Source organism: Drosophila rhopaloa, unplaced genomic scaffold (assembly GCF_018152115.1).
Source record: "Drosophila rhopaloa isolate 14029-0021.01 unplaced genomic scaffold, ASM1815211v1 contig_155, whole genome shotgun sequence".
Lineage (NCBI taxonomy): Eukaryota > Metazoa > Arthropoda > Insecta > Diptera > Drosophilidae > Drosophila > Drosophila rhopaloa.
In genome coordinates this window covers 1,460,575-1,488,405 of record NW_025335034.1, presented here as the reverse complement: position 1 = coordinate 1,488,405, position 27,831 = coordinate 1,460,575, and the positions used below count along the sequence as shown (strand labels likewise).

Sequence of the window (27,831 nt, the reverse complement as noted above, 5' to 3'; positions counted from 1 at the left end):
CAAGTTGTTTTAATCAAATGTTTAAATTGAAAGAGAAGAGGATAATGATGCGCTACAAATCAAAAATTCACTAAGAACTTAACCAAAATGAGGTAAGTACTATTTTCGAGCTTTAATTTTAGAAATCCCATTGCACTTGAACTATGTGTACTACTTAGTACCCATATTTATTTGTACTTAAATATGCATGGTAATGGAAATGGTAATGGATATTTGACGTGTTCGATTGGATACCTTACGGACTCCTTCTGCCCGTCTGTATTTGTTTTGGCCGCCTGGTCACAAGGTCAGGCCAGCGCCATCGTCATCATCAAAATTAATATCTGTAGGTCAAAAAGGTTAGGTGCCGTTAAGTTAGTGTGTTCAAGGTAAGGCCTAATCGAAAGCCCATAAACCAAGCTCAACTAGTGGATTCGATTCAGGGCGGAGCCAATCCATTGGCATTCTCTCGGTACGTCGTCCTCATTACTGGGCCGAAGTTGACCCTATTCGAGCCTGGGATGTGGAAGAGCCAGGATAGCTGTGGCTCCGGCTTCGTCACCGCGAGACGTGACTAACAAAAAAGCCTGGAAAAGTGTGTCACCACGTGGGCCCCTGGCCAAATCTCAAGCTTTTCCGACTGCAGCCGAAAAGCCTCCATGCACGCGGAGGTTAATATGAGAAATGGGTTCAACATCTGCTCCGAGTTCTGGTCTTGGGCTGGGGCCTGGGATTCGGTAAACTCGTTTAGGTTGCCGCCCTCATTGTGTTTTTTCCTCATTTTTGGCCCGTGTATAAATATCCTATAGACAGCAGACAGCGGCAGTGGAAATATTTTAATGTACCTACGATAGGCTGCTCCGGCGCTCTGCCGGCTGCATTAGATGCAGGTCACAAGATAAATAGCACAGAACACGATTACACATATTGAACAAGCTGAAAACATGATCGAATTACTGCAATTTCGTGTGTAGCATTTTCCGGGCCGACGCCGAGGAACCAACCCGAAAAACATTGGTTCTGTAAATGATTTAATTTGTCGGGTGGTCTTTCCACCAAATTAATTAAACAGACATAAGTCATTAATCGAATACATGTGGGTTTTAAATATTAGCATAGTCACGGTCTATTTTCGAGGACTATTAACAACAATGACCTTTTCAATATTTTTCTGTCGGCAAGAAACCATAATCAAATTGTATACTTAAAGCAATAAAACTATATTTAATGAAACTATAAATGAACATATTTACTATTCAAAACCTCTAATAAAAAAAAACTCTATAGGATTATAATAGCGACACCTTTAAACACAATATTTCGAAACCAGGCCAACATCTAAAATCAAATCATTATCTTAACAAGCAACTATTAAAGTGAATACTAAAAACGAAATGAAAACATTAAGGATCTTAATAGAAATCTCCGGTACTTGGCATTTTAAAAGAGTTAATTTAATTTTTTTCCGCTTGAACAGTGATTGCATAAAAAACTTAAGTTTTCTGCTTTAAAAATACTAATAAAATCGGTAAAATAATCTGCTATACATACCATGCAATAATGACTTCATGACTTAATTCTGTGGCTATCCGAGTGTTTTATAGTCACGAAAATAGCAACAAATTACCTATTGTATAAACCGTGCAAATTTGTGGCCAATAGTTAAATAATTGAAAGAAACGCCATTTGCATGTGCGAACGCAACCGAACACAAGAGCTGCAGGATTAATTGCGGACTCGTCCGCTTCCGATAGTTCTCAGGCTTGTTTATTATTGGGAATATATCAAGGTTCACTGGAGTGGTGGACCCGGGGAGGGCGGTGTCGTGGAGTGGAGTGCAGTGGTGGCGGTGGTACCTACCGGCGAGCGAAACGGGTTTGCTGCTCCCACAAAAACAAGAGTGGGTTTGTTGACGAAAGAGAGTGAGTCGCGTAGCGCCAAACCGGCTTTCTGCGTCTCTGGCTTTCTGCGGAGAATTCTCCCCAGCGGCGGCAGATAAGCTCCACTAGTCCAGCACTCTTTCCGGACCATTGGCGGCGGCAGTAGCACTTCGACGGCGGCGCGCTTTACAACAGACCCGGATCGGCTCAATCGGCTTCGCTCGGCTCGGCTCGGTTTGGTTTGGTTTGGTAAATACCTAGCTGCGATTAAATCGTGATCGCGATCGGAATCGGAATTGAAATCGGGATCGGTGGCTGGCCAGCAGGCAGTATAGTATAATTGCAGCAATTTAATGTGGACGCTAAACTGCTGACGCTGTACATACTTTTCTGTTTGCAACTGGAGACTCCGCTGTAATCGCCAGTGAACAAAGAACGTTTAGCGAGCGTTTCGCAAAGTTCCCAAAATAATCAGTCCCGGTATTGAGTTACGCCGAGAATGGAATGGTTTCCTAGTAGTGACTGACAGCTCGACCTGCCCGGGATCCCCATTAATTTGAACCGATCTCATCGACTTTGATCTAATCCGAAGGCAAGGTCGTTCGAGGTTCATTTCAGCGAAGCACCAAATTGGTTATCTGAGCAGCTTAGAAAACACGGATCACCGAGAGCGGTTCGGTATCGGTTTTCGTTCGGTTTCTTCGGTTGCTTGTCTCCCAAATAAAATTTATTGAAGACGTGCTGGACGCGGAAGGACCGCTGGTAAAAACGCTTAAAAATGTACCACTAATTTAGCCCCCAATGTGCCGCAGCGAATTTAAGACAGGGTCTATTAATATTCAGTGCGGGTCCGAAAATGTCAATCACTTGATTACAAACGACAAACAAAATCAGTGAAGTGCTCGAATTCGGGTTGCATAAATAAGGCGACCACATGGAAAGTTGAAATTAAGAGTCAGACTGTGAAGATTCGACGATTTTTCTCTGGAGTTCACATAGCAGCTCTTTTTACCCATTCAAAAGGTATAATTGAACTAGTTTGTATGTACATATTTAATCAACTCACAGTTTGTGTGCGAGGGAGAAAATAAAATATATAAATCAAGTCTCTTCAGACGAGACAATAACAAATCATACGAAAGTAAAGTTAAAAGTAACTCTCCTTTGTGGTCTCGTATTGTGTAATTTCTGAAATAATAAGACGTGTCTGATAACATGATTTGGGGAAAAACCTTAAAAGAGTAATCAGATTCACCTCTTTTTAAGTTTTGTATTAGACAGCGTTTATATTGAACAATATTAACGTTAGCATTTCAAAACATTTTCGTGGCATTTAAGGTCTCTTTGAATTATTTGCAAGTAAATATTTTAAACGATTCAATCGCTTGAGAGGATCATTCTTAGATTAACAGACTTAAACAAAAATAGTTACCCTCTTTTTTTTATTATTATTCAAGTAAATTTTGATCAATGTACTATCATATTGGATCTTAATGAATTTTAAACGATAACGATTACAAAGGAAAACATATTACTTGATGATAGATCGTTTATTAACAAACTGTTGCAATAGACACCCTCCTAAAGACGACAATCTGTCAAACCTTTCAAGTGGTAATATATGATCTTGTTGGATAATTTTGCAGCAAACACCTACTTTGGGGTTAATTAAGGGGATAATCCCCCCAAATGCTCGAAACATCAAACCATATGGTGAATCTAATCAAATCGTTCGGCCATGTTGATGGATTACATAACGATGTACATTCATCTGCAGCCAGCAAGTAAGCGACTGTTGCTGCAGGAACTAGCCAAGTCGCAATATATATATATATATAGCTATATATATATTGGAGCTACACGAACATGGCTACCAGCCAACGCAAACGCAAACACAAACTCAAACTCGAACTGCAAACTACATACCTGGCCACTTACCTGTGCGTCAGCAACAACAACAGCGGAGCGACCTTGCCTGACCCACTTTACTCGGGGCAGTGCCAAAATTGACAGCTTTGCGGCATTTTAAAATTTATGTTGCAGAATTATCCATAATGGCTGTGTTTTATGTGCCGTCCCGTGCGTGCTTGAGCATCGAAAATACATTCGTGCCCCGTTTAGCACTGGGCTTTTCGTACTGTTCTCCACTCGAAACTCCAACTTTTCCCGGCCATCGATCTGCCGCTAGCTTTCATTTATAAAAATCCGACACGCCGCTGAGGGGTGCAGTCAGTTAGTCAGCCAGTCAGTCAGCCAGATGGGTCGACGGTCTATGATTTATTTTGTATTTTGTATTTTATGCAACGCGTCGAGTCGAGCCGAGCATATTTATTAATTGGGGGGCAAGCTGTTGGCCTCTCCTCTAAAACGCCAAATTAGACTACTGGAAATCCATTCGATCGCTGCATCCCGATTAACAGTGCCCGAAGACGAGGACGGGGACGTTTAAAGTTAATTACATCGGCGGCATCGGCATCGCGTTCGTTGCCTCAGTCTTTCGATTGCTGCGAGGCAACGGGACGCACAGCCACATCCACATCCACATCCACGTACTGCCACTCGTAATGGCGACTAGTTCTCGGCGGTTGCCCAACAGTCTGGAGTCGTTAAAGTGTCGTTCAACCGCGTCTTAAAAATACAATTCCGATTTTGAAGACTCGGCCTGGCCGCATGCAGAATGAAGAACAATAACTGCGCACAGGCACATAAAGACATTTATTTATGCTCGACGCCCACAATGTCGCCGCTGCAGTCTGGGCCGCTCTTCGCGTACCGCTCTTCTCGTACCGCTCTTAGCCAAAACTCTTGGCCAACTCTCAGCGTGTCCCATTTGCCGAAGTGGAAATAAATTTTTGCTTTATTGAGGAGAGCAATTATGGCCTACAACGACGAGGCGATCCCTTACAATGGCCGCAAATAGATTTTCAGTTTTTTAAAACAGCCCTAGCCTCCGCTCCAATCCCAATCCCAATCTTAGTCCGTTTGCACTGAAAGAAATAATTTTCAAATAAAGAAGTTTTAAAGCGATACTTTTTATTTAGCGATAAATATATTTTATTAAAAAACTCATTGCTATAATAAATGTCATATATATAACAAGGAACCATATGTTACAAAGTTTAATAATTTTGGAGTTATTTTACATTCAATTTGGAGCCGCTGCTTCATAGAATAACTCTGGATTCAATTCTTAACAGAGAATAGACAAAAGGGACTTTTAATGCAGATTTGAGTACTGTAACAATCTGAAAACAAGATCTTTGGCTTGATCCTTGTTTCGCTCAGTGCCCCAATGCTCCAGGCTCTTGGTCCGCCAGCCAGCCATCAGTCACAGTCTTTGTCTGGCCGTCTGCGTGGCTTCCCTCATCCGTTGACGGTTGGTAATCCAGCAGACTGAAGGCTGGCCAACGGCAAAGGCGTTCTTTCATATACGTATGGGTCGGATGGCTGGGCTCCTACGGAGCGAGCCTCCAGTTTCAGTTGATGCGGCTTTACTGCAATCCAAACAAACATTAGAAGACGGCGGGATGGGTATTTAAACCGCGCAATGCGAAAATAAATGTAAATCAACTCTGCGAAGGAGCCTGAGTGCATTTTCTTATAAAAGTTCACATAAATTAAGCCAATTAATTTCGTGTCTGCCAGCGGGCCGTGGCTGGGTGCCGATAAAGTCGAGATTCAATTTGAGTATTCAACACGGTGCCGGCCGGAGGATCGGATCGGATTGGTTCGGATCGCCGATGGCAGTGCCCCGAGTGGAATAGACTCTGGACCGGTGGACCTGTGGACCTGTGGAACTCTGGCCATGCCATCTCTGTATCTGTCTTCGCTGTCAATCCCACGCACCATTTTATGACGCTGCTCGCTGGGATTGCTGTTATTGCATTCATTGGAGTCTTTTATTTACATTTTACATTTTTATTTTATCTTCGCTGCGTTCGGTAGGGATCGTAGGAACCGGGGCCCGAAAACAAAGCGGCAGCATGACGGATACAAAATAAAAAAGTTGAGTCGACAGGCGAGACGAACCAGGTCCGGGCGATAGAAGAAGGCGCGGGCGCGGACGATGACGCTGTAGATGTTGGGGTTTCTTAATATTTATCAGACGATGATGGCGCGCTGGAACCGAAGGCCCAAGACGTCGGCGTTGGCGTTGGCGTTGGCACCCCGACTAATCGAATAGTCTGTTGTCCAGCCCCCCTGGTCTGGCCCTGGGTGCTCATCCACATCCACATCCGAGCTGGATCTGTAGGTGAATCCATCCCAGGGTCCCAAACAAAACACTGTTTGTGCTCTTCATTTACAATCGACTGTGAACTGCAGGCCAAGTCTGTGAGTCTCTGGGCCTCTGAGAGCCTGCAGTTGAACCTTGTCTAGGCCGCAGTGCGTTCGTTGTTAATTATAGGAAAATAACTGAAACAAAGGCAAAAACTCTGCCATCCAACTGCTTGGAATTGTTGAGATGAAAGGAAAACATCACAGTCGGCCCCGACGATAATTAGAAAATCTGGGGAAACGACCATAGTTCAACAAACAGTTTTTAGTCATCCATAACACGTACGTCAGCCGAACACACAAAGTTGTCTATCAGAAACTCAATTAGGAATAATTTAAATGATAACTTTTGTAATTATCACAAAGAACAGTGTGACTGAGTTTTTCACATTTTAACGCTTACCATAATATCACGCCCTTGGTAAATATTCGCCAAGCATTCGCAAAAGACAAAGAAAATTCTTAGAAAGCAGTAAGGTATTTGAGTCAACATTGATTTGAAGATAGCAAACCAATTATAAGTTGAAAAATAATTGCAGTTTTAGTTGTAAAACTCGACTAAGCGTAAGATAACTTAATAACTAATCACAGAGATAACCATAAAATAACTTAATATTCATGTTTCGTAAGTATTTCTTTGCTTAACAAAAATTCTTAAATTATGTTTTTTAACTCTGATGATTTAAGTACCCATCGATAAGCCTCTCCCGGAGGCTATTGAAAAATCAGTATTTTCTAAGCACTTTATGGACCGCAATTAAAATACAGGAATAATATATTAAAAACGCTGCCGTTCTCAGACATGCAGCAGTAGTTATCCCTGTTGTTTCCATTTTGCTCAGCCATATTGCCTTTATGCGTATTTATTTTACCCAGCAAGGCGCACCCAGAAACACGCCCGCAGCTGCGGCAATAAAAACTTTATAGATGCAGATATGTACGTACACTGCAAAAATCGACTGCAAATACATGAATAAATATACGTGTGTATGCTGACGAGCTGACAGACAGACAAAAGCCCAAAGACGGAAAGGAACGGCCGGCGGCATCGGGTTCGGGCCCGGTCCCAGTCCCAGTTCCAATCCCCGTCCAGTCACAGTCACAGTTCCAGAGCCCAGACCCCAGACCCCAAACCCCAGACCCAGCCAAAAGCCCAGCTAAAACCCAGCCCAAGCCCCATGCCCCATGCCCCACCCCCTACAGTCAAAACAGGAAAGGATAGACGGGCTTCTAGCTTGGTGAAGGACGGTCGACGGTCGCATGGGGGACACGAACGAACCACGAAATAAACGTTGATTACGAGTCTGCGCCGCTAGCTGCCTTCGCCGTCTGCTGGCGGCTGCACTTGGAAAAAATTCCAGTAGTTCGGGCTTTTTTAAGTAAATCAATTAGGATCACTTATTCTTATAATCAGAAACATTTATTTAACCCTGAAGATCGCATTTCTAACTTTTGAATCATCTGATCTTTGTTTTAAGGATGCCTAAGTCACAAATCACTGTTAAATGCCAAAAAAATACTTGGGAAATATAAAAATAGGTCAAACGGGAAAAAACCTCAAAAATTATAAGATTACGTAAAATATATATAGAATTTTTGAAGTTGCTGTTTTGAGATTTCATTTTTATACCCTTGCAGAGGGTATTATAATTTTGGTCAAAAGTGTGCAACGCAGTGAAGGAGACATCTCCGACCCTATAAAGTATATATATTCTTGATCAGGATCACCTCCTGAGTTGATATAGCCATGTCCGTCTGTCCGTCTGTCCGTCTGTCCGTCTGTCCGTCTGTCCGTCTGTCTGTCCGTCTGTCTGTTTCTACGCAAACTAGTCTCTCAGTTTTAAAGCTATCGAATTGAAACTTTGCACACACCCTTCTTTCCTTTGCACGCAGTATATAAGTCGGAACGGCCGGGATCGGCCGACTATATCCTATAGCTGCCATATAACTGATTGATCGGAAATGCCATAACTTTCGTGTTTGTAAAGTTAGGAAGTTGGGATTTTCTATGGGTTTTAAATTTGGTTAGTCAATCCGACCTACTAAATTTCATAAGGATCGGCCGACTATATCCTATAGCTGCCAACTGATTGATCGGAAATGCCATAACTTTCGTGTTTGTAAAGTTAGGAAGTTGGGATTTTCTATGGGTTTTAAATTTGGCCAATCAATCCGACCTACCAAATTTCATAAGGATCGGCCGACTATATCCTATAGCTGCCATATAACTGAACGATTGGAAATGCCATAACTTTGTTGTTGTTTAAGTTAGGAAGTTCGGATTTTTTATGAGTATTAAGAATGCATCATATAAATAATTTTGGAGAATATAATTTACAGAGTATTCTGCAAGGGTATATCAACTTCGGCTCCGCCCGAAGTTAGCTTTCCTTTCTTGTTATGAACTCCAATTGTAAGAACAGCTTAGACTGACAATCAAATTTCAAACAAGAAAGGAAAGCTAACTTCGGGCGGAGCCAAAGTTGATATACCCTTGCAGAATACTCTGTAAATTATATTCTCCAAAATTATTCATATGATGCATTCTTAGTACTCATCAAAAATCCCAACTTCCTAACTTTAAAAACACCAAAGTTATGGCATTTCCAATCGTTCAGTTATATGGCAGCTATAGGATATAGTCGGCCGATCCTTATGAAATTTGATAGGTCGGGTTGATTGGCTAAAAATAAAACTTATAGAAAATCACAACTTCCTAACTTTACAAACACCAAAGTTATGGCATTTCCGATCAATCAGTTGTATGGCAGCTATAGGATATAGTCGGCCGATCCTTATGAAATTCGGCATTTCGGATTGATTAGCCAAATATAAAACCCATAGAAAATCCCAACATTCTAACTTTACAAACACCAAAGTTATGGCATTTCCGATCAATCAGTTATATCGAAGCTATAGGATATAGTCGGCCGATCCTTATGAAACTCGGCATGTCGGATTGATTAGCCAAATACAAAACCCATAGAAAATCCCAACTTCCTAACTTAACAAACACCAAAGTTATGGCATTTCCGATCGTTCAGTTATATGGCAGCTATAGGATATAGTCGGCCGATCCCGGCCGTTCCGACTTATATACTGCGTGCAAAGGAAAGAAGGGTGTGTGCAAAGTTTCAATTCGATATCTTTAAAACTGAGAGACTAGTTCGCGTAGAAACAGACAGACGGACAGACAGACGGACAGACGGACAGACGGACAGACGGCCAGACGGACATGGCTATATCAACTCAGGAGGTGATCCTGATCAAGAATATATATACTTTATAGGGTCGGAGATGTCTCCTTCACTGCGTTGCACACTTTTGACCAAAATTATAATACCCTCTGCAAGGGTATAAAAATTAATAGTATGGTTAGTTTTCTTTCGATTTCACATTTAAAGCCTTGAAGCAGCGCTTGGGACTGTAAATCAAAAATATACTTCGGAAATATAATCACATAAATAAATGTTTTTAAATAAGATGACAAACAATTACAAATTTGTCAGCATAGTTAATAGCCAATCATCTTTTCTCAGTTTTAAACCTGCCCACTTTTTAGCAGTGCAGCAGTTTGTTGCTGCCCGCTGTCTGGCTGCTAGGTCTATTGTCGTGAAGCAGATTAGTTTGCCATCAGGTTCAACTTTATTTGCAACACAAATTTTCATTCTACTTGTGTGCAGCCACGGCGCAGTCGCAGCCAGTTGCAGTTGCAGCCCAGCCCGAATCCGACTTCGACTCCAAATCCGAGTTCGAATCCAAGCCGAGTCCAAAAAAGAGACAAAAGTGCACGGCTCACGAAGCTGCGTGCTGGAAGTTGCAGTTGCATTTTGAACCGGAGCCAGGCCAGGCCAGCCCGAAAATTGAACAACGCCCAAAATCTTGTTTCGCTCCAGAGTGAACTCACGAGCTGTGGCTGTGGCGCGCCCGCAGTGGAGTGGGAATCCTATAGACAGAGACGATAGACTATAGACTATAGACTATAGCCTGTAGACCGCAGACTAGACGGGGGACTAGACCACAGACCTGGCCCAACTGGAGAGCAGGAAGCATTGATCATTAGCTGCGGGTCGAAGTTTACATACCCTTACTTGCGACACAGTAAATGCAGTCTGCAAAATTGTATGGCACCACTGGCAATTAGCACCCTATAAAAACAAAGCTGTTTCATAAAATCAGAAAACATTCACATTTCAATTTTACTTTTTTCTGCTTTCTGCCTGTTGATGGTTTTTTTATGTCTAGATTTATTACTGAACTACACTCCTTAGATTATGGCAAATAAAAATGGTGTTGTAACTATCCAGCTATTACATTCCCAACCGGATATATAGTAAGTGTTGGGACATTTTTACTAAAGTGCCTGATAAGAACATATTACATAAATAGAGAGTGCATCTGAATTAGCAAAGAGAAAACAAGTTGTGCCTGATTTCTTAGTTACTTTTTTCTAATCACTTGCAATAAATGTGCTACCTGATCTGATATTTAATATTTTCTCTTGCTATTCAAAGCTGGAGGAAATTAATCCTTGTTAGGTCATTTTATGAGCAGAAGCTTATAATAACCCATTAACAACCGATTATCTAATCCATATTGAAGTCATGGAATTAAGCCCAATTGTTTTATTTTAAACAAAGGCGCTAATTAGGTCATCATTTGAAAAAGCAGGCTGCAGCTGCTCATGTGCTCCCCCATTTCAAAGACATTTCTGAGTAGCTCAAATTAAGCCATTTTGGGTGGTAATAAATTCAACTGACTCATACTCCTTTCTGCGAAGAAATGTAGTCTTGCCTGAATCCGCGGCGTTATGTGAACGATTGTTTAATCCTATATATAGACGGTGGAGAAGTAGCAGCTAGCAAATAGCAAATAGCAACTAGCGAAACATCAAGGCGTTGGCTGCAGATCCAGCTTCAGATGGAGACCGGGCCAACTTCATTGCCAGTAGTATGTAGTATAAAGTATGTAGTATGAAGCTGGCCAGGCAAGCCGTCTGACTACTCCAGCTGGTATATGTGTTAAGAGAAATTCGGTCAAATGGCACAAATATTGTGTGCCGTGTGTTACAATTGTTGCGCAACAGCAGCCTCCTGAAAACTCGGAGCACGGAGAGGGGAACTGGGATCGGGCAACTGGGAACTTGGAACTGAGAGTGGAACTCTCAACTGAACTGGGCCTGGCGATACTTGCAAATGAATGCATTATCGGGCATTCGGGCGCACATTTATTCGCCAGTGTGCATATAACACAGATTCATTATGTGCAGCCTTTCTAAGCCAAATGCGGGCAGCAGCCAGAAAATATTGCAACACGCTGGCGACCAAAAGCGAGGGTGTCGGGTGGCCATAGCCTCGCCTCCAACTCCAACCCCAACCCCAGCTCCAGCTCCAACTCCAAGCCTCCAAGTCTCCAAGTCGGGCTGCCTGGGATCCGACTGACATAACTGGTCATTGGCTTGTGGCTGCAGCGCGGCTAAGGACTCGACGATGCCACTTAGATGCAGCTGCACAAACTGGAAATTGGCAAATACAGCTAGCACGAAACCGGATTGCCAATAGCTCACCGTAGAGCTTTTCGCAAAAAAGTCTGAGCTCGCAATTTAAGCAGCCGAGGTTAGCTTCGTTTCGGGCCAAAAGGAGCTGCTGCCGTTGCACTGGGAAAAGATTCGGGCAAAGAGGTTCTTAATGCCAATGAATTTATATTGCTTCCGTTTTAAGCCAATCACAAAGTTATTTAAAGATCTTATTCAAGTATTTACTAGTGTCAATACAACATAAAACCACTTTGACATCCTTTAATGAGAAATTCGATTCGATTGAAATACTACTTTACTTGGATATTTTGACCAACAAATTATAGAAATATAGATTCAAAGTTTTAGTTTTAATATATTTCTTCCAATGAGTCAAGACGTGCAATATTACGAATCAGAATGGATGCTGAAGATAGGATATGTTAAGAAGGATAATCTTTGATAAACCTATTAACCGAACTAATGATCCAGGACTGAGTTTATATTTCTATTAGTATGAAATATAAATGAATTATTAAACTAACCGATTTCAGAAAGACAAGCTCCCAGAAATGTTAAAAATCCTATTTAAAATATGTTTTTAGTTGTAATAATAATAATTTTCTTATAACTCAACCAAACTTATGACCACATAATTTTCCCTCTGTGCATCGCCACTGCTGCTGCTGTCTGTTGGCCAGTTTTGTAATTACGTGGAGCACACACGTGAACGCTAAGGGCCAGTCAGCAAATGCGGCCAGCAAATGGTCCCAGGATTTGGTCAATGATTCGCCGCGGCTACTGTCTGCAGGCTCCGCTCGATTTTCTGTAATCGAGCATCCAGAACGCTCGTTTCTTTGTGCCCAGATTGCCATTGGATGTCGGAGCCCGAGCCCCTCAATTTGCTCAACTGCTGGGCTGCGGCACTCGGATGGGTGCAAAAACGCTACACTGTCATTTCAACACCGTTTAATGTCCGCTGTCATTTGTGTCAGCGTTACGGTCCGAGTTTTATCATCTTTCACGCTGTGTGTACTTACCAATTTGAGCGATTTGGGCTAAGAAAACGAAAGCCGTCGCGATCTATTTCTTGATTTCCTTCGGTGGCTGCTGACTGCTGTCTGCTGTCTCCATCTAAATATCCGTCCGTCAGTCAGCGATCTGAAAAAGCGAGAACAATCACATTCCCTAAGGTTTATGGAATTTCCATTAGAATAACGAGTTTTAATAAGAGGCGTACAACAGCAGCAACTAGACCAGAAACGACCGCGATACGTTTTGTAAGAGTAATGTGCCGAGACTCAGAGAAATGCGTCTAAAGTACCGCTTGTAATTGTCGCACATGATTAAACGTAATAAAATTTTTTCGCGTTTAGACAGACGAGACGTGACCGCTTGAATGACCGCGTTACCAATTCCACAACTTGGTCCGCGATGATGACCGATATGATGGCTCGAGAACGAAACTTCAGCCAAGACATAGCCCAATTATCTCCTATACATGGTGTTCTTTGGGCCGAAAAGCACATACTCATGTACAGGTACGAGTGGTACCTGTCAGCTAACCACATAATCCCACTCTCTCTGAGCAGATGAATCGACATTTCATCTGGGGTCTTAATTGCGCCAAGTTACATAAAGGTCATCAGAGCTTTATGGCTTCTGCTGCTGGGGATTACATGTATGAGTTGATAGCGATCTCTCAATTGCATTATAATTCCACTCGAACACAACGAAAGTTATTAAGTTGTCATATTAATATTAATTTGCCAAGACCAAATAATGTTGCCAACAATTCAAAGTGGTTTTAGCTACAATACAAATAAATTTGTATGAAGGAACACATTAGGAAGTCTCAGATAAATCGTTTTAAATGTAGATCTTCCCAATTTGTTAATGAATATGTAATCCATTAAATACGGGAATCCATCATTACTTTTTGTGTGTTTAGTGTGAAAGTTATGCCCTTTTCAACTTATTGCGAAGCAATCAAGAGACAGCGATATGACATGATAGGGTCGTTAAAATACTATACAAGTTGTAAAGCATTTTTATGAGTCGATATATGGTGGGCATTCTTTCGGCGAAACAAAAGTAATTAGGACAGCTATAACCTTTTCAAGTGTTAAGTTCATAATTTATGCCCATTTCAACATATTGCCAAAACGCTTTCAGCTCTTAGTTTTCGGCTCACTCATTTCTCTTGTCCGTATATGGCACAAACATAAGTACAAGCGGCGGAAAAACATTGACCAACTGGTCTTAATCGTTGTGAAAAGTCGTTGCTCAGAGCGATTGCATAAAGCGCGAGTATTTTGTTAATTAATAATATTACAGCTCGGCCTGCTGTTTGAGTATTTTGTTCACAGTGCCAAATACAGAGCAGGGTGTGCGACAAATAAGCAGTCGTAGATCTCTTAATTGCATTATTTATCAGGCAGCTTCCACCTCTGCAGCGGCTAAGCCGTACAAATTGGCCTCTTCTGTTGGTCATGGCTATGGCTTAAGGAAAAATGAAAGTGCTGCAGTATTAATTATGAAATCTAATTCGATTTTGTAGCGCTGCCCAGACCGCCCCGAACGGAAAATGAAAGTAGACGGCCGGTCGGTTGGTTTGTTTGTTGGTTGGTTGGTTGGTCGGTTGGTTGGTCACCCAGCCGTCTTGTGAACCGGACGCGGTCTTAAACCTTAATACATAGTTCACACTTGCACACCCGAAGCGATCCAACTGCAGTCCCGACTTGCTGCTCGCATTCGTCTTGGCCCACAAAAGTTATGCATTTGGTTTTTACGATGATTCGGCGTGGTTTTAGGCCGTGGTCATCGCGTTGCACAACCACTCTCGTTTCCCAAGTCAACCTTTTAAAATCCGTAGATGCAGATCAGATGCTCTGATACCATTCAATTGATCAATGATGATGCATTACAAGTCTTTCTTTAAATTGGCTCTCTAATTGAATTACCTTTAATCCCCGAATTAACACTATCCATTCGATACGCATTGCGTTGTAATTAAATTTTAACTAGGTTACCGTTTTATGTAGCAAGAAATTTTCAATTTGGATTTCCCCAAAGATCAAACTTCCAATTTCATAGATGATTTTAATTTTTAAGCAGCGGAAATTAAGCTCTTTTTTGGGTATGATGCCCGAAATTACAAAAGACTTGTAAATTCCTACTTTTACTCTACAAACATTATTACAATTATGTATATAATTTGATTATGTTTTTAACTTTGCATGGTCTGCATTTCATCAGTATTGAGAGCTGTAGTTTAAGAGTAAGATTTGACATTTAAAACAGCCAATAATTTTTATTTTTCTCACACTTCTCTAAATCCTTGCTGATATTGATGAATTTTCTTTAAGAGATTTTATTGTATGTGAGTGCAAACTAATCTTTAATTTTTGGCAATCCCTCTAATTGTAGAAATGGCTTCCACAAGTAGCAGTCAGCCGGAGAAGAACCGATCACATGTCCCGCTATGCCGCCTGGGAACGGAGCCGACCAGTGGGACGAGCGCGGCTGAGGAGCCCAGTGGGCAGAGGGAATGCTACTACTACACCCCAGCTACCTCCCCGCACCACCACCACCACCATCATCACCGCCTGAAGCAGCACCACCGGCACCATCATCATCATCATCATCATCATCATCAGCATCATCAGAACCAGCAGATGCAGCACCACTGGCCATCGCGGCTGGGTCCGATTGGACACTGGTTGGGCGCAATGACCGCCTATCGACTGCTGACAATCAGCCTCCTAATTGGCATTCTGTGTCCACATCACGTCCAGGGAGCGGACCCCAAGTTCGATCCGACCACGCGCATGCGCCTGGTTCTGGTGCCGGCGGACGCACAGGTCAACTCGGTAATCTACAGGTTGCGTGCCACCGACGAGGAGTTCGACTATCCGCTGACCTTCGAGTTCGTGGGCGATGCCAGCGCCTCGACCGTCAAGGTGGAATCGCTCCCCTGCACCAAGTACAACTCGGTCTGCCAGGCGAATATCGTTCTCCAGCGACGACTGGAGCCGGGACGGTACTACGACTTCCAGGTCTCGGTGAAGGACACCAAGGGCGGAATGACCACGCAACTCTGCTCAATTACGGCCACCAACTTCACCACGCCGCACGACCTCATCTTTCCGCACAAGCCCAGCATCATAATGATTCCAGAGGTGAGAACCCTACCCATCCACATGTGCCGTCGGTCAGAACGTTTCAATTACCAATTGCAAGTAACGCCCGTGAAGACATCCGTCGAGGAGAGCTATAGCACTTAGAAAAAGTTTTATTGTTGGGGTAAAGAAACCGGAAAACTATATCAAAATTGTTCAAGTTGTAGTTTCTCATTAACAGGGTTTTTATCTATGTCACAAACAATATTTGATAATATTATAAAACTTAAAACATAATATAACTTTTTAGTATGCAGGTAATGCGTGTTTACTAATATACTTCGAATTTTTTTATTCAAAGTGTCTCCAAGTAAAAATTAGTTTTATTTGCAAAAATGTGGTCCACAAATAGTTGTGAAACAAAAGAAAGAAATATAAGTTTGATTTTAAATCTTTATTATATTAAAAATTGAATACATTATTACAGCAGCCATTTTTATTAAAAATTCAAAGAATTTTAGATTAGTTCATATTTTTAGAAAGTTGAGCCCGTTTTCTCCAGTGTATCCAGTTTAATGAAGCAGTAATCAGATAAGCCATTAGAAGCACGTCTCCCAGTGGGAAGATGCTATTCGTTTTTCATAAGCGATGCTCGTACACGATAATCATTGTATGGTGCAAAATTACAAGCGGATTCGGAGAGGGTCAAATGTGTAATTTACTCGACCGAAATATCAAAAGCTATAAGTCTCAACCCCGATTTATCTTTAAAGGATGCTAAACGCGGCACGGAATTGGATTATGTAATTGCCCGCAAGAATCCGCTGTTTCAAAAACCAGTCTACCTCGAGTTATGGGTAAGTGGAGACCCCTAACCCAACGGAGCTTATGATTTATGGATCGTACTTTTCGCCAACAGGGTTCTCCGCTGTTTGCCATAAGACAAAAAATCGTATCTTCCGAGACCACAGAAGGCACCGTTTTCCTCCTAGGACCATTAGACTTTGAAAAGCAAGCCATGTACCATATAACGATACTAGCCAATGTGAGTACTGCATTTTGGGCATAAAAAATACGCTATTCAAATCATTTTATGGTGCAGGATGCCTATGCTGAGCCTGGTCAAGACAGTCGAAATATAGCGGGCATGGAGATCGTGGTTATTGTCCAGGACGTTCAGGATCAGCCGCCAGTGTTCACTTCAGCTCCCCCAGTCACCAAACTGCCACCGGGAATTCTGCCAGGGGATAAGGTACATCTTTTCGACATCTCCTAAATTGTTAAATTTAAATTAATTTGCCTTTATAGATTTTACAAGTGCATGCAGAAGATGGCGACAAGGGAAACCCCCGGGAGGTCCGCTATGGATTGGTCTCTGAGAACAATCCATTCACGTCCTTTTTCGACATTAACGAAACAAGCGGTAAGTACATGAACTTAGCAAGTGATCTATTTCTATGCGGAAGTGTACTTAATTTCCAAGGCTAAAACATTCATCAACGAGATAACACACTGTAATTCTTCTTACGAGAGTCACCGTACTAGAAATGCTTATATAATAGTTACTCTTACCACCGTCCACTGTAATAAAATAAGATAACATCTTCATGGGACACTGATAGTGCATAGATAGGGGAAAATTTCAGCTTTCTGCGGGCTCAGATGCATCGCAGATTCCCATAGATGCAGCGGGGTAAGAAATCTCCACCAAGCTTTTGCAAATATAGTCGCAGGAAGCAAGAAAAATGGTCTGCGCATGGGCAGCGGACTTAAAAATATTGACCACAAGTAAAGCAAGCAAAATAAATTGGACGAAAATCAGAAACCACAACAACGCCAGGAATAAACGAGAGGGAATGGCTGCAGAAGAACGTCAGGTAACCGATATTAACATAACTACCAGGTGGTGCGGTGGTGCAGCGGAGTGGTTCGGGAGGGAGTCGGGCAACACGGCAACCCGCTTTGTCGTCAGACTCGTTAGATAGAAGCAGCCATCTCCACCCCGCCTCCGATTTAGCCAACTTCCTCCGACGTCGGCGGCAATACCCGTTCGTTGCGGCCAAGTTCTGTGCCGCAATTTGGCCCAAACCACCACAAGGCAGCACCACAGAGACTTCCTTGTTTCGTGCTAGTCTCGTCTCGTTTCGTCTCGTCTCTTCGCTTGGCAGTAGCACTTTGATGACTTTGGCTATGAGCCCGCTCTTGCCCCTCCATCGAATATAATGGCCAGGCTGTCTCCACCTCCTCCGCCTCCTCCTCCTTCTTCTCCTCCCCCAAGTCAACCCACAATTTGTGCAGTGGGAAGCGCTTTTGCGAACGGCCTTTGAGGCCTGCCATGAAGATTCACAGTTTACTGGCTGTTTCCAAATGAATTTCAAATTGCAATCCCTTCGGGGCAAAACAATTAACAGCGTTGTGCTCGATATTCCCACTGCCCGCAATTATTAAGAGTGGTTTGCCTATTTGCAGGCATACAGACACGAGATAATTATTAAGGGCCAAAATGGCTTTAAAATATTTGGTGCCCCTTTAAAGTACTTTAAGCTTATTAGTTATTCAAATTGTGGGTGCAAGATTAATCAGGCAGCTCAAAGCCTTGAGAATCTAGGAGAAAATAATTGCGATGCTGGATAATCCACCGAAAGTTTATGGGTGGGAAACTTTTCTCTCGGTCTGCAGAGATTCTTTGCATATTACTCAACGACAACCGGGAAAAAGTAGAAGGCGACCATAAAAAAGCGTTCAATAAAAAATTGGAAAAAAAGCATAATCAACCTGAACTGAACTTGGCGTGGGAACTACCAACTTTCTGCACCATTTATCAGGTTTACTGATGACGACTGGGTGCAAAGAAAAAATTATTCTTGGGCCACAGGCAGAATCTAAGCATTTACAGCTGCCTCGAGCTTTTAGTTTTTCCAGTACGCAAATCACCCCTGAATAAATGCATAAAAAAGTGTCATTCCCATAGTTGACCTTCATAATTACCTTCGGATGTGAACGATGTGTCTCAGATAAAGTTTACCGCATAGAAAAGTGTAAACAAAGAGTCAGTTGAGTATTTCAAGAACGGACTTAAATAGTTTTGAACAAAATGTAAGGATCTGTAGAGATCATCAATAAATCTTAGGTGTTAGTTTATCAATAATAACTTACAGTTATAAGCAGTTATTGTGAGTAGAATGGATACATATAAATACATAGGTTATTTGTGAATATTAGCATAGGGTTACCAAAATAACTTACTACCTCAAATTTGACAAATTATTTAAATAATATACATTTTTGGTTAATATGCATGTTTAGGGGCTTGTTTTTCTAATGCTTTAAAATATAAATGGACTTAACATTTTTATACCCGTTACTCGTAGAGTAAAAGGGTATATTGTATTCGTGCAAAAGTATGTAACAGCTAGAAGGAAGCGTTTACGACCCTATAAAGTATATATATTCTTGATCAGGGTCACTAGCCGAGTCGATATAGCCATGTCCGTCTGTCCGTCTCTCCGTCTGTCCGTCTGTCTGTCTGTCCGTATGAACGCTGAGATCTCGGAAACTATAAAAGCTAGAAGATTGGCATTTTGCATGCAGATTCTAGGAGTTCCTACGCAGCGCAAGTTTGTTTCAAAAAGGTGCCACGCCCCCTTTAACGCCCACAATCGCTTATATACGATTTTAAAAATTTAAATATTTCGGAAAAGTGAAAATGCAGTTTTATTGTGTTTATCAATACCTATCGAAATGTAGAAGAAGTTTTTCAAATCGGACCATTCGTTAAAAAGTTATGCGTGATCAAAGTTTCTATCTCCATCTCCCTCGCACTCCCTTTACCTGAGTAACGGGTATCTGATAGTCGGGGCACCCGACTATAGCGTTCTCTCTTGTTTAAAATACCTTTGTCTGGTTACATATATTATAATAGAGCTCTTAAGGTTTGGGACTCTTATTTTTAATTAACGCTCACAATCCCAAATACTGCGCTCTGAATCAATCAAGGTCTTGTGTTATTCGGATTGCAGGTGAGATCTTCCTGATGCGACCCCTCGAGGACATTGCTTTCATCACGCATGTGGGTGATCCGGTGCTGCTCACCGTAATTGCGGAAGAGGTTAAGGTGGGTCGTGACGAGCCGCCCGCACTGGCCTCCACGGTCCAATTGGCGTTCTTTCTGCCCGATCGCACCAATTCGCCGCCGTACTTCGAGAACGATCAGTAAGTACCAGCAGGTTCCCATCGCAGGGGTAAGGTGGGGGGCGCGGGGCAAGGGCAAACCTGCTTAACCACTATGGGTCCCTCCAACTGCAATTTGGCGAAGTAGGAGTGATGTTGCTTATCCAAAAAACAAAACCCAAAAACAAAAACCAAACTGAAAAGACACCATAGCTGCGACCAACACAAACAACAAATTTTAGCCGCGTCCATTAGCATAAAGTCCTAAAATTCTTGGCATAGGCAACCACGATGACGGCGACAAGGCGACGACTTAGAAGACGACCAAGTCGAAGACGAGGACTATAAACTCTTCTGCTGAAATCAGCGACGGCGACTGCAGCATCCATTTATGCGCACTAACTTTGAACTCGAGTCCGTCCCAGCCGAATTCCCGACAAACTGGAAACTGCCAACTGGAAGTCCAGCTGCAGTCAAAAAAAAGTTCGCTCTAATCAAAAAATAGGCTTCAAATTTTGATAGGACCCTAAAATTCAGAAAACATTCTTTAAGTAACATGTTTCAAATATATTTTACAAGAACGATAGCTGACTGGTTTCATTAGTTGACAACATATTTTAATATATACCTATTTTTGTAAACATGTTGTTATAATATTGAAATAATAATTTTATAATATAAAACACATTTAGATAAGAAGAATACTAAGAAGGTTTACGTAAGCAAAGTTACTAAACAATATTATTAACCATAACAATTAAAGTAACAAAGTTGTTTGTTTTTTACTAGATAATTTGTTTAAAAATGTGCATCATCGGCGTGACACAGAAATCGATTCCATAAAAATTTTTAAATGATGAATTTTTAAATGTAACAATCAGTTCTCTGAAAAAAACACAAAACCGAACTTTGTAAATAACATTTCCATTAAGAATATTGTTTATTTTTAATTTAATAACTTTAAAATAGGAAACTTGTCTTTAAAACAAAGTTACTATAAAGAATGCCTGATGTCAGACTTATTTAGTGCAGACTGTAAAGACAAAAGATTGCAATTGATTTCCCCGAAGAATGACAGAAATGCTGAACAGTTTTTTTGACGACTGTAGACGTAGCTTGTCGCACGCCTTAACAACAGTGTACAGCGTTCACGAAGTTCTTTCCCCATGCTAATCTCTGGCTCACGACTTTCCTCCGATCCCCCCTTCCCCGCAGCTACGTCTCGAGGGTGGACGAGAACGCCCCGCAAGGCACCGCACTGACGTTCATTGATCCCTACGTGCCGCGGGTCTACGACGATGATACGGGCAAGAACGGCGTCTTCTCGCTGACGCTGCTCAACAACAACGGCACATTCGAGATCACCCCAAATGTGGCGGAGCGGAGTGCCGGCTTCCTGATCCGGGTGCGGGACAACTCCATGCTGGACTACGAGCAGCGCCACTCGGTGCAGTTCCAAGTGCTGGCCCAGGAGCTGGGACCGGCCACCAATCTCTCGGCGCTGGTCAATGTAACGGTGTACATCAACGATGTGAACGACAATGCCCCGGTGTTCGAACAGCCCGCCTACTCCGTGGAGCTGCCCGAGAACATGACGGCGGGCACCAAGGTGGTCCAGGTGCTGGCCACCGATCCGGACTCCGGCTTGGGCGGCAAGGTGCGCTACACGGCCATCCTGGGCTACCTGAACACCTCCCTTAATCTGGATGCGGAGACCGGACTGATCACGGTTTCCACCAACAAACACGGGTTCGACCGGGAAGTCATGCCCGAGTACCACCTCTACGTGGAGGCCCGGGACATGGACGGCGAGGGAAACCGGGCTCAGGTGCCACTAATACTTAAGTTAATAGATGTTAACGACGAGACGCCCACCTTCGACAAGGATCTGTACGAGTTCATACTCACCCCCGATCTTCTGGGCTTCACCACCACCGCCGTGATCCATGCGGAGGACAAGGACGCCACTGCGCCGAATAACGAAGTGCGCTACGAGATCATCAACGGCAACTACGACAATCAGTTTGTCCTGGATAAAATAACCGGGGAACTGACAGTCAGGGAAAAGATCCACCTGCGGTCCAAGAAAAATGCCAAGGCAAGGAGACGTCGGCAGGCGGGATCAGATGGCGAGGATACGGATATATTTATCCTGACAGCCAGAGCCTACGATCTGGGAGTACCAGTACGCTTCTCTACCACCACAATCCGTATTTATCCGCCGGAGAGCCGCAAACGCACCGTGACCTTTGTGGTGCCAGGACACAATCCAGACAAGGCCAAGACCGAGGAGACCCTTTCGACCATAACGGGTGGCAAGGTGTACATCCACAACATCCGACCCCTGAGACCCGATGAGCCGGGTGCCAAGGACATACCAGCGGGAAACCCGGGCATCAAGGAGCGGAGTGTGGTAACGGCCACAGTGATTTATGACAGCTCTTCGGTGGTGGACATTTCGGAGATTCAGCAGCGATTGTCCCAGCACAACAACTCGTATGCCATCATGCCGCAGGATTCCTCGGGCACAGACGTAAGTGGATCCTGGCGGATCGGTTGCTTCATTGCGTTTAATAGACTCTTACCCCCTTGCAGACGCAATACAAGGCCGAGAACAAGGTGCTCTTCTGGCTGCTCATCCTGCTGGCCACTCTGGTTGCCCTGACCATCCTGATCCTGCTGCTCTGCTGCATCTGTTCCTGGTGCCCACTTTACGGGGCGGCGACGTAAGTACCAAATTACAATATTTCAATTTGCATGGGACGATTTACATGGCTGCAAAGTAAGCGAAAATTCCTCAAAGAACTAGGTAATCTTTGGAAAATCTCAGATGAAAATCTCCTCTATGGAAATGTCAAGAAAAAATTGCCATGACCGTTAAATAAATTGTAACTTCTTTTGTAGTGCGCCAAGTTTATTAATAAAATTTAGTGAGGCTCTCTTCTTTCATTCCAAATTGTATAAAACCGTTCATATAAACTAAACAAGTTTAATAAAGAAAGTACATTTCAAGATCTCCGCGTAAGATATATAAATATTTTTTTTTTAACTCTTAGCCAGTTTTAATGCTGTTCTAATATAACACACGACATTTACAATAACAATTTAAATATTTTATGTTACTATTTTGGTATCGATGAAATTTTCCAAATATTACTTCCACTCTTAAGATGCAGTGTAAAGGTTACTGCCTAAATAATCATATTATAGTAATTCCCATGCTGACTCTATCACCAAGTCGCGGAGGTAAAAGCTAAGATGAAAATAATGTAATTGTAAATATTGCACATTGGGAGTGCATAAAAAACGAGTTAAATGCACATAAAAAGACGCTTAGAGTTTAACAGTGGCAATATTATTTATTAACAGCCGACTTTCCAATGGATAATTGGTCATGGGTGAGCCGAGCTCCTAAATTAATACTGACATACATTTTCCGACTTTATGTAAAGTGGTCAAATATTTACGATACCTAATAAATGTTGATGCTGTAAACACGTAATTGCAAATTGTAAATTAAATGGCCTTACCTAACCACCGACAAAGTACTGAGTACAACCCAGGCAATCGCCTTTGATCAACTGGTGAACAAGTATTTTAATATTTCTGGGATAATTTACATTTAATCAACATCACATCCATTCTATCTATGTATAATCTTTTATTTTTCTCTTGTAGCAAAAGAATAGTTAATATCAGTAGAACTGAAGACGATGTGCATCTAGTGCATAGGGAAATGGCAAATGGAAAACAAACAAAATCTGTTCAGGTAGATTTTGAACTTTTTCGAATTCAATTGTAGTAGTAAACGTAATGCAAACGCACTTACCAAATTCCAAATTGCAAAAGCTCTCAATTTTAAGTTTTTCATTTTTGATTTCCTTATCGACTACGAAATTTTTCACTTTGCGAAATTTGCGCACGAAACATAATGGATGTGGAAGTCTATCTAACATGTTTAACTAACCTGAGAGGACATTTCATAAAGCAGTTATTGTTAAAAATGATTGATTTTTGATATCTAAACAAGTTAAATATTTAATGATTGATATATACAACATCGGCAATTTTGTATTAATTTACTTTAGAATAAACCATAACACAAACCAGATGTATGTAATTTGATCTTTTTAATAACTTTGTAATTCTTAAACAAAATTTAAACCAATTCAAGAAATAACTGCTTTGTGAAAACTTCTCATATGTATTTGCTTCATATGCATTGTTAAATTCCTTTAGTACTCTTTCTTTGTTTAGGCTTAGTATAAAAGATGATAAATTTTGTTAAAACGAATCCTTAACCGACTTGCAGGTCGCCGAGTGGATGGGAAGACGCGATGCCTGGTCAGCGGAGAAACCTCCAGATACCCGAACGAAGCCCACCCGCTGGGAGTTCCACGATGGACGTGAGCAGCCTGACGAAGACGTAGGAAGGGGCCAGGACATCGGCGAGGGGCGTCACATCCAATCGGCCGAGGAGCAGCAGCGACGTGTTCGCATCAAGTGAGATCTCAAGTCAGGGTTTAGTAGAAAGCAATGTAAACTCTCGCATTCTGACTTTGCAGGAATAACCGCACAGCCAAAGACGATCTTCATCTTAATTTCCATAACTCTAGGACTAACCTGATCAACGACCGCGACGTATACATGGAAGACGTGATTGAGAACCGGGATCTGGCGGAAGACAGGGAGCACATCACCCGGACCCGGGTGAATCGGCAGGAGTACGCCCGGAGGAAGCAGTACGACCCGGAAGTCCGGCACATCGACGACGATTCCATGCGAAGGCATGAGATTGATCGAGGCAGCGACATCGACTTCAACACCGCCCACAATAGTCTTAAGAGCAAACGGGAGCTGTTCATTAAGGACGGAAATGTGGAGATCCTTCAGCTGATGACCAGGGATAAGACTAGAGATGGCTTGAATCTGGACGATGACAATATCTATGTGAATGTCCCACTGAAACCGGCGGGTAATCTCTCCCACCCACAGCTACTGATGGTGGATAACTCCGGCAAAGAGATCCTGATGCGCAGATTTATCGAAGAGCAGCCGGATGGCAAGCAGATCATCAGGGAGCACTATCAGATAGTTCCAGGAGCTACCTACATCCAGTCCATGCCCAATGAAGTGCAGCAGGGATCGACCCTGAAAGGAGACACGTTCCCGTTGGGAAAATCGGGACCAAATAGCATAGTCTACTCCCAACTGGAACCGGAGGTGAAGGTCATTCACACTCAGCCGGTGCAAGCAGGTGAGGGCGTCTCCTTGGAGCAGCAGATGCAGCCAGCGGTTTCCAACCAATCACTTACCCACGAACTGGAGAACTCTCTCAAGCAGCAGAATGCGTTGCTGAGACAGATTCTCATGGAGAAGGAAAAGCTGGAGAATGCATACACGCAACATGAAGTGGCCCTGGAAACACAGAGTCTTCCCGGCCAGTCGATGGCCATAGGAACTCAGACGGACTGCGATGCCGGCACTCAGACGGAGGGACTGGACAGCGCCTTGGACACAGAGATCTCCCAGGTGAAACCCTCCCGCCGAAGAGCTCGCAGCGAAAACGACGAGTCCATGTCGGAGGATGGATACGAGTACGTGCGCTTCAATCCGCCAAATAGTCCAGAGGGAGTCTACTGGATCAAGCGGCGGAGGACGAAGAAACGGCCACGTCAACCCCGCAAGCGGATTGTGATGGTCGAGGAGGTGAAGCGCAAGATCCGGACGCCCATCAAGGAAGAGGAGGAAGTCCAGGAGAGAAAAAAGAGAGTGCCACCCAAGAAACCACTGCGGGAGACCAAAACGAGTATCCTGCGCAAGCAGTTGAGTGACGAGAGCCGCAAGGGCCAATCCCGAAACGGGGAAAGCCAAACAGGCAATCGTCACAGGTCCGAATCTGAGCCACGAAACCGTGAGATGCTCATGGAGATAACCGACTCCATGGATGAGCTGGCCAGTCCGGGATCGCACAGCATAAGAAAGATACAAGTGGAGAAATACTACAAGCACTCGGATGCCGATTTCGACGAGGATGACACAGAGTACTCAATCGATTCGGATGGGGATGAGATCGTGATCAGAACCAATTATCCAACTCGGAGCCAGGAGAACGAAAGGTACCGGAGGGAAGAGAAGATCTATGCGGAGCCAGAGGAAGCAGCTGGTCGTAAAAGGTCTCCGAGGAAGCCTTCGCCAACGGACTCCCAGCCAGAAGCCATGCCGCGACTGTCACGACGCGATAGTTCTAAAAGGACTTCCAGGAAGCAAACGTCCTCGGAACCCCCGCACAACCGAGTATCCATCTCCAAGTATGAATCCACTGTCACGGAGAATGGCAGGAAGCTCATGTCCACCTCCACGGAAATAGTTGGCTCCAAGCGTTCCCTAACCGATCGTAGTTATCAGAGTGAAACGGAGCTAGGTCCTGAGCCGGAAGAGCGCAATGTCCCGAAGTACATGGAGTGGTACTACAACAAAAAGAAGTCATCCGTAAGTGGACGCACCTCCACGGAGTCATCCAAGTCGCAGCCATCCAGCAAAAAGAGGGTGGGAGCAGCGGAGAAACGGGTTTCGAAAACCAGAATCACTGTTCATCCCAAAGAATTCGATGACGATGAGGAGGGTGGTGGCAGATACAAGCCGGAGCCTGCTCCCCGGAAATCCCCCCCGAAGGGAAGTCGGATGCTAAAGGAGGACCGGGCTCTGAACAAGCAGCACAAACCAAAAATCGAGACTGACACGAATCACCCACTCCTCCAGCACTCGGAGCACCGCTTCGAAAGGGAGAACGCCCTGGAGGTGCCAGCTGCACCCACCAAGCTGCCCCACTACATGTATCCGGAGACTCCGCCACGTGCGGCTGCCGCCAGCAAGGAGCCAAAATCCAGTAAGGAGACCAAGCCCAAGCCATCACCCATCCGGGAGAACGAAGTCAAAGTGTCCAACTCGAAGATCTACGTGGAGAATCGCGGCGCGGGGAATCCCACGCAGAAGCAGCTGAATGCCTCGACACTGGAGGATGATCACGATTCCGGAATAGCCATGAACTCTCTGCTCAACAGCCTGGGACGAAGGAACCCAATTGCCGAGAAGAAGAGCGTCTTCTCCATCGCCTACGATGATGTCAGCCGGGTAAAGAAGATCAACTCGGGCGGCGAGTCGCCGCAGTACTCGTAGGACGATCCATTCCAAACCCTGCAAAGGAACAATCATATGTGATAGCCTCAAAGGCTCCCTACCTGCGAATCATCGAACCAACACTATCTGCAATACTGTATAATATACACCAAAAGCCAGCATGTTACCCATTCGTAGTCTACGGGATGTTGAGAAATGTTCAACTCGTTTCCGCGCACCGAAAGTACGTTAGGATCCGGATCGGTTAGCCACTTTCATTTTACTCATAAGCCGACAGATGTAGTTCAAAGTTTTATATTTAGCGTTATAATTAGAAGTGTGGTGTGGAACCGACGTTCAGAAAGGTTAATACTTCTCAAATCTACGGGGCCTATCACTCGATCTTTTCAGACGATATTCGCCCGAACTTGGGGCCATGCCGCTAACGTATTCAACTCTATCCTATATGCATAATGTACTGGACTTTGTATGACCAAAATTGTTAAGAATATTTATATGGATAATGTTTAATGGATCTTTGTATATACATACATTTGTAGTTTTATCCCACAAGTCATTACCAAGTGCTCTCCTACCAGAAACTTGTGTAGATGTGTATGTAGGTAAGCTAATGTACTATGTATTATGCAGTCGAATAAACAGATGCCTGCCATATTGAACACACTTGCAAATATAATCTAATAAATCGGAAGCAAGTTATTGTAAATACTTTAAAGATAAGCTTATGCAAATAAATCAAATTAATCCCAAA

The 27,831-nt window shown here is 43.3% G+C and overlaps 1 protein-coding gene across 5 annotated transcripts; it reads left to right on the top strand.

Annotated features, from left to right (window-relative positions):
* Positions 1-27,831, top strand: LOC108045728 (cadherin-86C). Of its 5 annotated transcripts, none has more exons than XM_044456964.1 (12): positions 1-92; positions 15,079-15,830; positions 16,544-16,627; positions 16,690-16,815; positions 16,873-17,022; positions 17,079-17,193; positions 19,790-19,982; positions 21,156-22,473; positions 22,518-22,666; positions 23,619-23,709; positions 24,253-24,443; positions 24,506-27,831. In XM_044456964.1, exons 2-12 carry the CDS (start codon positions 15,081-15,083, stop codon positions 27,117-27,119), a joined length of 5,781 nt encoding a protein of 1,926 aa, XP_044312899.1. In that variant the 5' UTR covers positions 1-92; positions 15,079-15,080; the 3' UTR covers positions 27,120-27,831. The 5 variants fall into 5 exon arrangements, 3 of the variants coding, with proteins under 3 accessions (XP_044312899.1, XP_044312901.1, XP_044312898.1); XM_044456966.1 differs by lacking the exon at positions 1-92 and adding an exon at positions 2,024-2,882 and having other exon boundaries at positions 22,536-22,666; XM_044456963.1 differs by lacking the exon at positions 1-92 and adding an exon at positions 2,024-2,882.